The following is a 15,949-nucleotide window of genomic DNA, read 5'->3' as shown; positions in this document are numbered from 1 at the left end:
GCAGACAAGGCATTGGCACAAACATTTCAGGGTTAAAAATACAGAGAATGTAAGTACATAGAACCTGGAGAACAATTATTACATCTATTCTTACGGGGGGAGTGCCTGGAGTAAGCACTCTGTAGCTAATTTAATAAGGGAGAGTAATAACGTTTAGTAATCAACTGCAAGTAATCAAAGATCCACGTCTGTGTACGCTAGCCATCTAAGTAAAAGATGCACTTTTTATTATTATTTTCTTCAGTTTACATATTATATTACTAAAAACTGTGGAGGGGAGACTCACAGATGTTGTCGGGAGATAATATTTTGGTCCCCTTACAGTAACATTAGCATCCTCCCTCTTAACCCAGTGATGGAATTTTCTGTGCATGTTAAAACAGATCCATGATGAAAAACTAACTATAGCAAGTAACTTGTCTATATATCTTATCTAATGTTTAGATAAGTGAGGCAGCTGCAAGCAGCTTCAACAGTATATCATTATTTCTTCCTGTGGAAGAATCTTCCTGTGGAAGAATCATGTTTACTACTGGTGCACAGAGCTGGAGGGTTTGTTGTTGTTCCTTTAGTTGAGGACAGCCCCCCCCCCTTTTTTTTTTTTTCATTTGTTATAGATACCCAAGTTTATCTAGATCTCTTAAGGTAGCCATACACTGGTCGATTTGCCATCAGATTCGACCAACACATAGATCCCTCTCTGATCGAATCTGATCAGAGAGGGATCGTATGGCCACCTTTACTGCAAACAGATTGTGAACCGATTTCAGCCTGAAACCGTTCACAATCTGTGGTAGTGGTGGTGCTGCCGCCCCTTCCTCCCCCATTCATTACCTGCTCCGCCGGCGCGAGTCCCCGCTATCACTGCTGTCTTCTTCTCCGCTCTGGTCTGGTTTCCGGCATGCTTCACTTCTTCCTGCCCGGCAGGAAGTTTAAACAGTAGAAGCATACCGGAGACCAGACCAGAGCGGAGAAGACAGCAGAGACCAGGGGACTCGCGCCGGCGGAGCAGGTAATGTATACCCGCTGTATTGCGTCGGTCGTCGGGCATTCGAACGCCGCTATCGACACACTCCCGACCCGCCGGCGATCTAGAAAAATCTTCTCCACGGATGAATCGTCGGAAATCGTCGAACGATCGATTTTGGACGGAAATCGATCGTTCTGTCAGCGGTGTGCGCGGTGATTTCACAGCCGATTCGATCACTGTGAACGAATTGGCCGTATATCGGCGGGAAAATCATTAGGTGTATGGGCCTCCTTAGGTACCGTTTCACACTAAAAATCACTTGTTACCTTAAGAATTGTAAATGCAATTGCGGCAACATTTTTCCACGATTTTCAGTATGAAGCAGACTGGGTTTCCCACTGTTGTTTTCTGCTCTATTTCTGCCTGCTATTCCTCTGCTCTGCACTAAGCTGCTATGCCAGTACTGTCTGATCCTGTGCTGCTGTGATTTCTGTGTTCTTCACTAGGCTGCTATGCCAGTGCTTGCCTGAGCCTGTGCTGCTGCCATTTCTCTTCTCTCCACTAGGCTACTGTGCCAGTGCTGTGTCTGATCCTGTGCTGCTTCTGCCACCATTTCTTTGCTCTCCACTAGGCTGCTATGCCAGTTCTGTGTCTGATCCTGTGCTGCTGCTTCCATTTCTCTGCTCTCCACTAGGCTGCTACGCCAGTTCTGTCTGATCCTCTGCTGCTGCTTCCATTTCTCTGCTCTCCAATAGGCTGCCATGCCAGTGTTGTGTCTGATCCTCTGCTGCTGCTAGTTCTCTGCTCTCCACTAGGCTGCTATCCATTGCTGTGTCTAATCCTGTGCTGCTGGGATTTGTTTGCTCTCCACTAGGCCCCCCCCCCCCCAAATATGTTCACAATCCTCTTCCCTCTTTCATTACTGCTGAGATTCCTTCGGGGTCTTGGCAACAACACTGGTGGATTTTACGATGAAGTGGTACCATGGTACCACTGCAAAATTTCACAAAGGGTGCTTTGTGACTGAAGGATGTCCCTGGTAAAACACAACAGTGTTCCTGATTCCCTGGAGACCTGCCTAAAGTCCTTGGCAGTACCTGCTGTTCTTGTTGCCTTGATTTCCATCTCCCAAGACCTACAGTTACCAACAGACTTGATTGTTAAAAAAAAAAAAAAGTGTTGTGTATGTGGCCCCCAGAGCCAGATTTCAATTGATGGGAATATGGTTTTCCAGAACATGATTGTGCCTATGAAGAGTGAAAAAAATAATTGAAAAGAAAGTTTCTGATCTTTTGGGCTTTCAGATTTGTTGGCAGCTGTAAGCTGTCAGTGATGGAAACCCCACAAAACATCAGGAATGGTGAATGCTGCTATTATGTATGAATAAAGTTTGAAGAGATCAAATGTAATTTTAAATAGAGGATGTATACTTTTTTTTTTTTTTTTTTTTTCCCCCATAGTAGCAGGAAGTGAATGTGATTTGTCCAATTCCATGCTGCTTACTGTTTTGTATTACTTTGGCATGCAAGCCAGATTTTTTGGGGGGTTGATTTATAAAGTGCCAACATATTCTGTGGTGCTGTACAGAGTGTAAAACAAACATGGGGCACATAATACAGACAACGCTTTTCATGAAATATAGACACTGGTAAATTATACAGAATTGGCAGACATATAGTATTTACAATGAGAAATGTAACATGATGATCTAAATTTATAGCCACTTCCAATACACAGAGAGCCTTGCGAGCGTACAATGTAAAGACCTATTGGTATATCCTTCACCATCCCTGCTAATATTTACTGTGTGTGACACACACACACACACACACACACACACACACACACACACACACACACACACACACACACACACACACACACACACACACACACACACACACACACACACACACACCGTAGGGAGCAAACTATTTCCACTTGCATTCAAATTCATCTTACAAATGAACCTACAGTCTTTATCTCATTTGTTAACTGGGGGTTACCTGTAATTGTTTAGTGAGAATTAGAGCATTGTTATGAATCACCAGTCCTGGTATCAAAATTTCCAGAATGTTTTTGATTTTTTTTTTTGAGTTCTATAAACCTCATTAGAAAAAATTGGAAGAATTTTTGAGCAGTTGATTTGACGTTGATCTCACGCTAGGTTGTCACTTTTATTGACTGGGCAGTAGGAGGTGCATCAGGGGCTAGGTAGCTTGCATAGCCTTGCACAGAATTGATTGGTACAGAGCTACCAGGCGCAATGGCTCTCAATAGTTTCTTGATTAGAATCCTGCTGAACTCTGATAAGGGTTAGGGATTGCTACTCACTGATTTCCGTTTGCCATTTATCGGTAATAATCAGGGGAGTAACCACAAATCATGGGGTTCCCCTGCAAACCTCTGATGTGGGTCACTGCAATGTTTACTCCCCTTACCTTGCCTCCCATTCTTGGCCCCCACAGCCTTGGAGTCCCACCTTTCAGGGGTTATAAAACCAGTGTGGCGATTGTAATCTTCTCCTTGACAACGTTTAGTCACAAATACCTGATCTGAAGTATGGACTCCTGTACTGGAGGGGCAGAAGGTTAATAGTTGGGTGGGTTCCCATAGCTCTGTGCTCACAGCGGCTGCTCCCCTATATTTACTCCCCTGGAAATATTGCATGCGGGTGTGTTTCATAATGTTCTGAGAAACATGGTATACCTTCCTTTAAAATATTTCAGTAGAGAAACGCTGCCTTGTCAGACTCAACCTACCATTTGTCTACAATTTGGAAAGTGCCCACCATCAGCAGAAAATACTTGTGAAAATTGTTGCCATTTTTCTATTGGAGATCCACAACCAGGCTGCCCACTAACTAAAACTTCAGCTGCTGCCCTCTGGCAACATGGTGTGATTGTTGTAACTATTGTAATGGCTTGCTGTGTTTGTATTACACATTTACATGTCATTATATGCGCCAAGGTTGAATAAACAGAAATCTGTTTTGTGCCCGAAGACATTCTTTATTTCTTCTCCTCTATCCAAGCAGTTAGTGGCCATTCTATCACACGTTTCCCTTGTGGATAAGCATAACATTAGCCGTCTTGGCATTTGCCTGCCCCTGCATACTTAATGTGCTCCATTTGATTATTTTATTATGTACTCAGGTGTAGCTAGTTTACAGGGCTGTAGTAGAAAATGCCAGAAACCTGTTACACATTTTGTGTTGCTTAATTTCATGTAATATTCACCATTCATTCATTCATTCATTCATTCATGCTGTTTTTGTTTTTGTTTTTTCTTGTATGTCATTGGCTTTATTTTCACTAACACCTGCAAATGATGCAGGCCACCATCTCATGACAACAGGGCGGTATGGAAATCTGGCTCCAGTGGAGACGGAAGAAATGCATATTATGTTCAAGATCAAAACCAAAGGAATATGGGAGGATTTCAAAGCATTCTGTATCAAGACAAACTCATGACAACACTTTGATAGACACCTATTGACAACTGATCATAAACCATCACAGAAACTCCATTGTATTCATTACTTGCCTGCGTGTTCATCATTTCCATCCAAGTGTTGTTCAAACCACGAATGTCTAGAATCTGAAGTACGAAGACTAGTTTTTTGGACAGCTGAGTTCACGTTTGTGCTTCATGTTGATTCCATGCACCATTCAGTTTGTGAACTGACCAAAGCTATATATATCTTTTTTTTTTTTTTTTTTTTTTTTTTAATCAGTAAACTATGTTAGTTCTCAAGCAATATGGATGGTTTTAGTAACAGATGTCTTTTCTAACTCAAAACAAAATACTGTAGGTTTCTTTTGAAATGTTTAACACTTGTGAACTTTATTTTAAATGCTATATTTAATTAATAGATGTAAAATGTAACTGCTTCCTATGAGTTATGCTATAAGTGGTCAGTTGCAATCTGCTTATTTCTGTTGTATAGTAATTGGCTTTCTTCCTGATTGTAATATAGTAATTGGCCAGTTTTGATCTTCTTACTGTTTGTGATACAGTAAGCCCAGTTGTGATCTTTATACATCTTTTAAAGAACATTATAGTAATTTCAGTGGAACAGGTAAATACTTCTGAAAGCACTTTCTAGCTGCCACTACTTAAATTTAGTTTAGAGCTTTCATATCCGGTATGTGTATTCAGATTTGTTATATAATCTTATTATAGAATTGTGTATGTTTCTCTGACTTGCTCAGTAAAGCAGTTTTAATGTGCAGAGATTGCCATAACATTTTAGAGTTAGGCTAGCTGCTGACAGGAAGATGATATTTGGAAGCAAAATGAGGAGTGGTTTTCTAATAACTCCTCCTCTCCCTGCTTCCACTCCTTCCAGAGAAGGTATAGGGTGAGCGGGAGCATTCCTAGTGCCTCTCTTTCAGAAGAAATGGGTACTTGAAGCTCCCGCTTGACATTGCTGGAGCTTCACCAGATATTGTATGTAGATTATTGGAAGAGAGTTCTTGCCACTCCCACTCTAGAAAAATAAATAAAACTTTGTTTCTCTGGACAGGATTCCACCATAAATTCTTGTTCAAGTAGGATAAAATTGTCTCCAGTGGAGATACAACAATAAAACCTCAAGGGCTAGTTAAGTGCTTACTTGTGTTACAAAATTATGCATGTCGACTCACTGCTCTGACAATTCTATGCGTCTTTTCACGGTACTCAGTTGTAACTGATCACATTACTCTAACTCACTGCATGTAGGCTTTGTATTAAAGTCTATATCCAGTCTCCATTGCAGTTCATTATTATGTTGCATGCGTTATGCAACTGGCCACTGTGAACCTATCCTAAAGGCTCATACGCACGTCAAGTGCATGACCACACCACGACAAACAGTGTTGACACAACTTGTATTTTCCACTCACCGACCAGCTAAATGACTAACTTATTTAATAACCTCCCTAGCGGTATGGACAGAAATGTCCGTTCAAAAAAACATGCTGTGAACAGTGTAAACATGCATACACATCAATACTCTCCTGCACTGTATACTAGACCCTTGCTTGACACATTTTGGCAAGTTGCAGCAAAAAAAGGTTTTAAAAATAAATTTTATCACTGTTTGCACAGAAATCCTGGGAAAATTGAACGCCAGGGAGGTGCTTTTTTGACAGAGGTTGGCGCTCACAGCCCAATTGTCCTACAAACCCGTTCACCTCCTTCTATGCACATGAGATGAACAAAAACTATACTTCAATAGCACGCTTATGCAGGGTACCCCCAATTGATAATATATGATATTCCACAAAAACTATTGCGCTTCAAAATATAGATACAGATAGTAATATTGCAAAAACTTTTTTTATTAGTTATAAAAATACATTGTACTCACATTGCCCTAGACAGAATGCCCTTTTTCATTCATATGTGCTTGTCATACTGGGCACAGCTTTCTTCCGGCATCTGTAAGTTGGGGGGAGGAGGGAGTGGTTAGTGACCATTTGACTCCCAAAGTAGGAAGAACCATAGCGGCCAGCCTACATTGTCTCTGCATCCCAGTACAAAACACATGGCTGACAGTGATAGATAAGAGCAGTGACAAGGCTGGGGCGTGCAGAACTGGTTTATTTAGCTTTATAGCTCACTGCACACCTGTGTATCCATTTTTATGCACAATAGGGGGTCAGGAGCTTGTCAGTCACTATTATGATGGCACACCCTGCTTCAGACTTGTAGTTCACAGCAATTGGGATTTCAAGACTTCATGTTCTGAAGTCGTCTAGTGCAGGGGCCTTTTATCTGTATGGATAGGTGTACGGCTGTAGGCAAGGAAAGCTATAGAATCCTGTTTATTTTTTTAAATGCAGTCTCAAAAACGCGTGTGCACTTTCATTTTAACATTTTTCAATTTTGAGTTGTTGGATGTTACAATTTCACATCTCGCCTCATCACACAATCTAAAGTGAACTCACATTTGTTTTCCATTATCTAGATCTAGTGCGGTATTAAAAATTTGCGGTTTAAGAAAAATTTACGCCATAGTAGGGATGCAAATAATTCAGAGCAGGATTATGCAAAATTGGTATGCAGCTTGAAAATGGCCCAATCAAATTCTGCTCAGGTGGGATTTGATTGGTATTTAGTACATTAGCGTTTAGGGAGCGCTTTAAATAGTGCTTTCCCTAAATGCTCTGCCAATGTAAATAAATGTAACAAATTCCACAGTAGCGATTAGCAAAATCGCAGGACATGCAGCATTTTGGTAGCGTTTGTGCTTTAATGTAATGAAGCGCTGGCAAATCACTCATGAATCGCTACATATAGCGATTTGAGTGTGATTTTTAAATGACTGCAAACTGTAAAAAAAAAAAAAAAAAGATACATTGAAAGGACCAATCAGAATTTAAATCTCTAATCGCAAATCGCTACACAATTGCTGGCAAAAAGCTTACACTTTTTAATTGCTCCCAAAAGTGCTGGAAAACGCTCATGAAATCTCTTACAAAATACTATTTAAAAATGATTTGTAGTGGGTTCCAGGCCTTAAACTGAATGAATATGCATATATAACTTGCATAATCCTACATCCCCCTCAAATTAATTTGCATCTCATTAACTAACCTCACGTCATCGCTACTGGTAACGCCTAATTAAAAAAAAAAAGAAACATTTTTGGTCACTTGAACATAGCTGTAAAGAATACTGCACACCATAAGGACCGCTTATCTTCAACCCCTTGGATCTGTGCTAAGTGTTTTGACATGGAACATCTTTCAAATATCTGTTTATTTCATTGCGCATGAAAGGGAAGTGGTCATTTTAAGTACATTGCCATTAAACATATGGAAAAACTACAGAACATGCAATTTACCCTGTATTTATAGCCATAACATCACAATATACTCATTAGAAATTCCTAATTGTAAAGTCATTACTAGGGATTGTCAATAAGATAATTCTGACTAAAGCACATACTATGGTAATTGCATGCAAATGTATGCAGCTTGAAAAGGAACCAATCAATGTCAGCTGCTGCAGCATTTGATTGGACCATTTTCAAGCTGCATACCGTCCGTGACCCGTTACAACTCTTTACAGTAAACAGGCTCATAGAATTGTATCGGCAGTGAGTCGACATACAGAAATAATTTGCAACGCAACTGAGCACTTTGAACTAGCCCTGAAAGAAAAATGCATTTAATTTCATGTCTGTCCACTATGAGCTATCAACTGGCCACTTATTGCACAGCACAAAGGTTGCTGGTTGTGGGTAAAAAAACACTTGAATTTTTTTTTTTTTAATGATGATGCAAAGATTTTTTTTCAGTTGATTGTAAAAAAGATCCTGATGCAGGGAAAACAGGACCTTATCCAACAGTGCCTTTAAAATGTATAATTTTGTTTTATAAAGTAATTTTTTTTCTTGCTGGATTCTAATGAGGATTTGTTTTCATATTATAAATATTTGCTATACTGTACATTATAATTTTATTGGGTGTGGTATTGAAACCGAAAACTTGGCAGTTGTATAATTTTTGTATATAATAGAGATTATTTGATTTGCACTATTTCTGTCTGCGTTAGAAGAAAAAAAAGGAAAGAAACTCTCCAATTTCCCTATTTTGTGGAAAACTAGACTTTAAGCAGTTGCTATTTTTTTAGTATCTTGAGCCTGCAACATCATGAAATGTATTTTTCCCTAAATATCTTGCTTTTGCTAGCTGGCACCTTTGTGTTTTTAGCACTAGAATTATGCAATTATTCTTATTTATTGCTCATTTAGAGATAAAACCGTGTTTTTTTATAGAACAGACTGGTAATATACATTGATCGAACCCAGCAATGCAAGTGAATATTGCAAGAATAAATATGTAGACTAAACGTGTGTTAACACAACTGATCTTAATTGGCCTTTTTTCACTTCCATGTATTATGAGGGACAAAACAATTCAAGATTTGATATGTACAGGTAGTCGCTGACTTACGAACGACCCGCCGATACTAATGGCATGGATTCTCTGTTTCCATGGGAACAAGTCAAAAACATTTTTCAAATTGGACTTGCAGTTTTTGAGAAAATCTTTAAAAAAAATCAAAAAATGGCTTTTAAGTTTGTATAAACAGGTACAAAGGGCAGAGTAGACACAGAAGGGGACACTGGAGGCACAGAGGAGGTACAGGGGACAGAGATGGCACAATGTTCTGACTTGAGAACAGATTCAGGTTAAGAACAAATCTACAGTCCCCATCTTGTTTGTTAACCGGGGACTACCTGTACTTGGCTTTACACCCATACAGTTTCCATTTTTCTTTATCAGTTTGGCCAGTTTGGAACATTGTAGGATTCTATGGAAAAAAAAATTGCAAAATGTAAAATACTATAGTAAATTAAGAATTCTCAGTCCTACTGGGAACAGCATTTAGGTCAGTTCCCAGAATTCTAGCCATTTGCAAAACCTATTGTCAAAGCAGTCAACATCCAGAAATATTACCTGCAGAAGTCATCTGTAAATACAGGCTTTTATTGTAAACCATAACTTAAGTTCTTCCCTATTTCACATTCCAAGCCTTCTTACTGGCATGTAGGCCTCTTTTTTTTTTTTTTTTTTTTTTTTTACACACACACACACGCACACGCACACACACACGCAGTTGCCAGGCAGCAGTGAGCAGTTGCCCGGCAGCAGCAAGCAGTTGTGAGAGATTGAGAGGCATTTCGCTGTTTATCAACTGCCCATTGAAAAAAGGCCTAGTTAGTGCTGTGAGGGGATTCATTGACCAGAGGGAATCTCATGGGCTCAATTTACTTGTAATTTTCACTTTTTCACCACACTGAGCTACACTATATCTCTGTAAGCACACTGTTTTGCACAGATGAAAACTGCCATGCATTTTTTTTTTATTTTTTTTTTTACAGATCACTTTTTATTGCCGAATTTGCCTTAAAAGCCAACTCGGGCACACTTTTTTTTTTAAAGTTTGATTTGGTTTGGAGTCTCTGTGCTGAAACTCCTATTCACCAGCCAGTTTTAGTTGGACAGTTTTGATGCTGTATGATACCTGACAGGACCAGAGCTAGCACAGAATGATGCCAAGTCACAGTATCTTTTCTCACAAAGCCTGCTGTTAACTACATTAGTTGAACTGTTTTGAAGAGGAACTTTAACCCAGGATTGAACTTCATCCCAATCAGTAGCTGATGCCCCTTTCCCATGAGAAATCTTTACCCTTTCTTGAATAGATCATCAGGGGGATCTATATAGCGGATATTGTGGGGGGACTGCTACCACAGTGTGGTGTCATGATAGAGGACCTGACAGTTTGCCGTCTGTGAACCTCGTTGCAGTGTGGGAAATAACTGCTTTCTCCGACTGCCAAGCAAGCAGCATCTCCATATGTGCATAGAACTCTCAGTAAGGAACATTCCATACAGATCACTTGGCAGAACTAAAGATGTCACCACCAGTGATACATTTCAGAATGTAAATCAGGGAGGGGAGAGATTATACAAGTGAATATTGTAAAAAATAAGCAATTTTATTAATTGTTGTTTTCACTACAGTTCCTCTTTACAGAGAACCTGAGATGAAGATAAAGGCTATATTTATACTTACCTGGGGCTTCTTCCAACCCCATGAGGTGCGTGGGTTCCCTCGCTGTCCTCTCCAGCCACTCGGTTGTCTTTTAATCAGCCCTAGTAATGGGGCCAGCTGGGCGCTTCTGCACATCCCTTGTCATGTTCCAGCAGCGGGAGCATTTTGTGGCTGCACAGTAGTACTTCGCAGGCACAAATTACTCGTGGGTGCATGTTCAGACAACTGGCCAGTGGCCAGATTATCGGGGCTGATTAGAAGACAATAGGTGGCTAGAGAGGACAGCGAGGGAGCCCACACTCATCATGTTGGCTGGAGGAAGCCCCTGGTAAGTACAAATCTAGTCTTTATCTTCATCTCCGGTACCCATCAAGTCATTTAATCTTATGCGTAGGATTTGTAACGGCAGTTTTTTTTTCATTTAAAAGTCCACCTCCTGGCACAGTTCTGATTGGAACACAGTCATATTGCAGTTTTTTCTCTCCAGACAGAGATGACTGGGAGAGAGATAGGATTACAGAGGCATTTGAAAGTTTTCTATTTGTGTAGACCCTATGCAATATTCAGTTGCAATCACAAAAATGGTCTGATCAATGGACAAGCTGATAATTTTGATCAGAAGTACATTTTTGTCTTAGAGCCTATTCCACTACTTCTACACACGGCTTCTGGATGCAGAAGAGCTGACTCCAATGAAAGCCTATGGGCCTGTTTCCACTTAACGCGATTTGCAGATTTCTGCGTCATGCATGGTTTCCCATACAATGAACACGTTAGTGGAAACCGGCCCATAAGCATTCATTGGAGTCAGTTTTTCTGCATCCAGAATCTGCGTGTAATGGAAACAGGCCCTTCAAGCACTTCTGAGAGTGCAGTAAGGTGTTAGAATATGATTCCTACATATTAGTTTTTTTTTAAAAAACCTAGTAAGTTTACTTCCAGTCACAGCAAGCCTTCATGATGATTTATTTCTGGCATCTTTAATTAGGTCTTAATCAAATTTAAAGAACAAAAAATCCTGTTCTGTTTTAAATTCTCACCCCAATTCACACACTTTTTTTTTTTTTTATACCGGATTAATTTAAAACTTTACCGCTTACATTGCAGCTGCAGTAAAACAATCCTCTCGTGTTCAAGCTTTCTGTGTGCTTATTAGGACAGTGTTTGTAGAGTATTTGATTTCTCCTATTTTTAGGCAGGCTTTGTCGCAACATATCCGTTCTGGCTTGGCTAGCTTGTAAAAACATTAGTATTATTGATAACATTGATGATGATCTATAATAGCAGGTGAACATATTTTTGGCCAGCAAGCATTTCTGTTCTTGTTCATTTTAAATTACTGGCATTTCTATGTGCTTCTCCCAGTAAGTTATTTTCAGTTCTTAAAAGAAAGACCATTCCATATGTCTATCCCTTTAGCTGGCACAATTCATGGTAACCAGCAGTAGTAAAGTCCCAAAAGCTGTGTAGCTACCAGGTATACATAAGCAGGCCAGTATGTCTGATACAAGGATCAAGTGGCTATAAAACAGGAGAGGGGGAGAGTAGCGGACCCAGATCATTGTACAGTTCTCACTCATCTTTATTTTCCGATGGCCCTTGGCCATGTTAGCATGTATACTTGGAGCCTAGAAGTATGTGTAGAACCTCTCTCACACACATATATGTATCACAAGGGGTGGTCAATGAGATGCAAATAATTCTGAGTTGATGCATTTATTCCATGTTTTTGTTTATGCAGCTTGAAAATGAACCAATGGAATGAAGCAGAGGAGGGATTTGATTGAGCCATTTTTAAGCTGCATACATTTAGCAAAATTCAACTTTGCTTTTATTGACAATATCTGCTTATCACCACCAATAACATATTATGAATCAGGCTCTCTGTAGCTGTTGGGGCTTGCAGACTATGATCAACATGTTTTCATTATGCTCATTGAACCATTTTTTTCACTGACCAACCAGTGTAGTAGGTTTGAGGGGGTGTTTGAACAACATAATGTTATTGGGCAGGGTAGAAACCTTAATGTGTTGATCATGGAACCCAAGCTATAATTGTTTAACATGTTTGCAGTTCTTTACAACAAAACCTGTATAAAATACGTTGTCTGTACCTCAACTTAGCCACTTCAGTAGAGTCCTGCTTCATTTTTTGAACATTTTGATTTGCCATAAATCTTTTTGTATGCAGGCTGTGACACTGTCCCCTACTTGTCTAAACTTTTTTTATATTTGCAAAATGTATTTGTTTACATGTTTCTCCATCAACATGTGTATGAATCTTCATTGTATGTGCTGGGTACAAATAAAATGAAGTTGTTTAAAATGCCATCACATTTCATTCATTGTATGCTTGTTTGTGGGTGTTTTCATATTCCCTTTTTATTATACATCCCCAGGCAGGATGGTGATTATGTCACTATGTAGTGGATTAGATGGCGCTGCTTCACTAGTGGCTTCAGCCCTATTCAGAAATCACATTCACCTCCATTCAGCAATCCTGTTGCATTCTAAGCTCCTCGCTACTCTGTGGCAGTAAAGGGAAGATATACTTCATTGTTACCACTTCCAGGCAAAAAAAATAAAAAATCAGGAGAAAATGATTCCCCAAGATCCCAATGTCATTACATTTTACAGCATGTCACTAGTTTCATCATAGTAAGCATATTTACTTTAAAAAAAAAAAAACTGTTCTAAAAAAGCTTTTTGTTTCAGGTAATTTAGTTTTCTTGGTTGACTCTATTAAATACGATGTTAAAAATTGTAGTTTTTAAAAACCAGCGGTTCTAGAAGTCTGGCTTCAGGTGCATAAAGAGATCATTTGCATATTCAGTAGCGGTGCATTGTGGGTTACAGATGTTCACTTAAAGCTGAATTAACACAAATCCCATCTGTTTTAAGAAGGCAAACATCACTAAGCATGTTCTTTCCATTGTCTTAATTCTGTGTAACGTTTACTCCATTGCCACAGAATTGCCAGTGGGTGAAAGTTCTTTCATTAAGCCCACCCCCAGCTGAAAACTGTCTTTTTCCAGACCAGGGGCATGATTTACAAAGCTGTTTCACCAGTTTTCCTCTGTTTTCACCATATCTGTCCCTTTTTTTTTTTTTTTCACTCCCAAAGAGCAAAAATATAATATACTTAACCACTTGAGGACCTAGGGCTTTCTACCCCTTAAGGACCGGCCACTTTTTTTCCATTCAGACCACTGCAGCTTTCACGGTTTATTGCTCGCTCATACAACCTACCACCTAAATGAATTTTGGCTCCTTTTCTTGTCACTAATAAAGCTTTCTTTTGGTGCTATTTGATTGCTCCTGCGATTTTTACTTTTTATTATATTCATCAAAAAAGACATGAATTTTGGCAAAAAAATGATTTTTTTAACTTTCTGTGCTGACATTTTTCAAATAAAGTAAAATTTCTGTATACATGCAGCGCGAAAAATGTGGACAAACATGTTTTTGATAAAAAAAAACCCATTCAGTGTATATTTATTGGTTTGGGTAAAAGTTGTAGCGTTTACAAACTATGGTGCAAAAAGTGAATTTTCCCATTTTCAAGCATCTCTGACTTTTCTGACCCCCTGTCATGTTTCATGAATTCCAGGATAGTATAAATACCCCCCAAATGACCCCATTTTGGAAAGAAGACATCCCAAAGTATTCACTGAGAGGCATAGTGAGTTAATAGAAGATATTATTTTTTGTCACAAGTAAGCGGAAAATGACACTTTGTGAGAAAAAAAAAAAAAAGTTTCCATTTCTTCTAACTTGCGACAAAAAAAAATGAAATCTGCCACGGACTCACCATGCCCCTCTCTGAATACCTTGAAGGGTCTACTTTCCAAAATGGGGTCATTTGTGGGGTGTGTTTACTGTCCTGACATTTTGGGGGGTGCTAAATTGTAAGCACCCCTGTAAAGCCTAAAGGTGCTCATTGGACTTTGGACCCCTTAGCGCAGTTAGGCTGCAAAAAAGTGCCACACATGTGGTATTGCCGTACTCGGGAGAAGTAGTACAATGTGTTTTGGGGTGTATTTTTACACATACCCATGCTGGGTGGGAGAAATAACTCTGTAAATGGACAATTGTGTGTAAAAAAAATCAAGATTGTCATTTACAGAGGTATTTCTCCCACCCAGCATGGGTATGTGTAAAAATACACCCCAAAACACATTATACTACTTCTCCCGAGTACGGCAATATCACATGTGTGGCACTTTTTTGCACCCTAACTGCGCTAAAGGGCCCAAAGTCCAATGAGTACCTTTAGGATTTCACAGGTCATTTTTGTTTCAAGACTACTCCTCACGGTTTAGGGCCCCTAAAATGCCAGGGCAGTATAGGAACCCCACTAATGACCCCATTTTACAAAGAAGACACCCCAAGGTATTCCGTTAGGAGTATGGTGAGTTCATAGAAGATTTTATTTTTTGCCACAAGTTAGCAGAAATTGATTTGAATTGTTTTTCTTCACAAAGTGTCATATTCCGCTAACTTGTGACAAAAAATAAAATCTTCTATGAACTCACCATACTCCTAACGGAATACCTTTGGGTGTCTCCTTTCTAGAATGGGGTCATTTGTGGGGTTCCTATACTGCCCTGGCATTTTAGGGGCCCTAAACCGCGAGGAGTAGTCTTGAAACTAAATGTCGCAAAATGACCTGTGAAATCCTAAAGGTACTCATTGGACTTTGGGCCCCTTAGCGCACTTAGGGTGTAAAAAAGTGCCACACATGTGGTACCGCCGTACTCAGGAGAAGTAGTATAATGTGTTTTGTGGTGTATTTTTACACATACACATACCCATGCTGGATGGTAGAAATATCTCTGTACATGACAATTGTTTGATTTTTTTTTTACACACAATTGTCCATTTACAGAGAGATTTCTCCCACCCAGCATGGGTATGTGTAAAAATACACCCCAAAACACATTATACTACTTCTCCTGAGTACGGCGATACCACATGTGTGACACTTTTTTTGCAGCCTAGGTGCGCTAAGGGGCCCAACGTTCTATTCACAGGTCATTTTGAGGCATTTGTTTTCTAGACTACTCCTCACGGTTTAGGGCCCCTAAAATGCCAGGGCAGTATAGGAACCCCACAAGTGACCCCATTTTAGAAAGAAGACACCCCAAGGTATTCCATTAGGTGTATGGCGAGGTCATCGAAGATTTTATTTTTAGTCACAAGTTAGTGAAAAATGATACTTTGTGAAAAAAAACCAATAAAAATCAATTTCCGCTAAGTTTTGACAAAAAATAAAATCTTCTATGAACTCGTCATACACCTAACAGAATACCTTGGGGTGTCTTTTTTCTAAAATGGGGTCACTTGTGGGGTTCCTATACCGCCCTGGCATTTTACGGGCCCAAAACCGTGAGTAGTCTGGAAACCAAATGTCTCAAAATGA

The 15,949-nt window shown here is 39.5% G+C and overlaps 1 protein-coding gene across 1 annotated transcript in view; it reads left to right on the top strand.

The window, feature by feature from the left end:
• Window positions 1-4,681, top strand: part of LOC137518596 (band 4.1-like protein 4B) — a 208,541-nt gene extending 203,860 nt beyond the window's left edge. The window contains exon 16 of the mRNA XM_068236669.1: window positions 4,307-4,681. Coding sequence (XP_068092770.1) covers window positions 4,307-4,454 — 148 coding nt within the window. The 3' untranslated portion in view covers window positions 4,455-4,681. The remainder of the gene's footprint in view (window positions 1-4,306) is intronic.
• The last annotated feature ends 11,268 nt before the right edge of the window (window positions 4,682-15,949 follow it).

The sequence above is a fragment of the Hyperolius riggenbachi genome, chromosome 5, assembly GCF_040937935.1.
Source record: "Hyperolius riggenbachi isolate aHypRig1 chromosome 5, aHypRig1.pri, whole genome shotgun sequence".
NCBI classification, from domain to species: Eukaryota; Metazoa; Chordata; class Amphibia; order Anura; family Hyperoliidae; genus Hyperolius; species Hyperolius riggenbachi.
The sequence above is the reverse complement of the archived record's forward strand: the minus strand, read 5'-3'. Positions and strand labels throughout refer to the sequence as shown.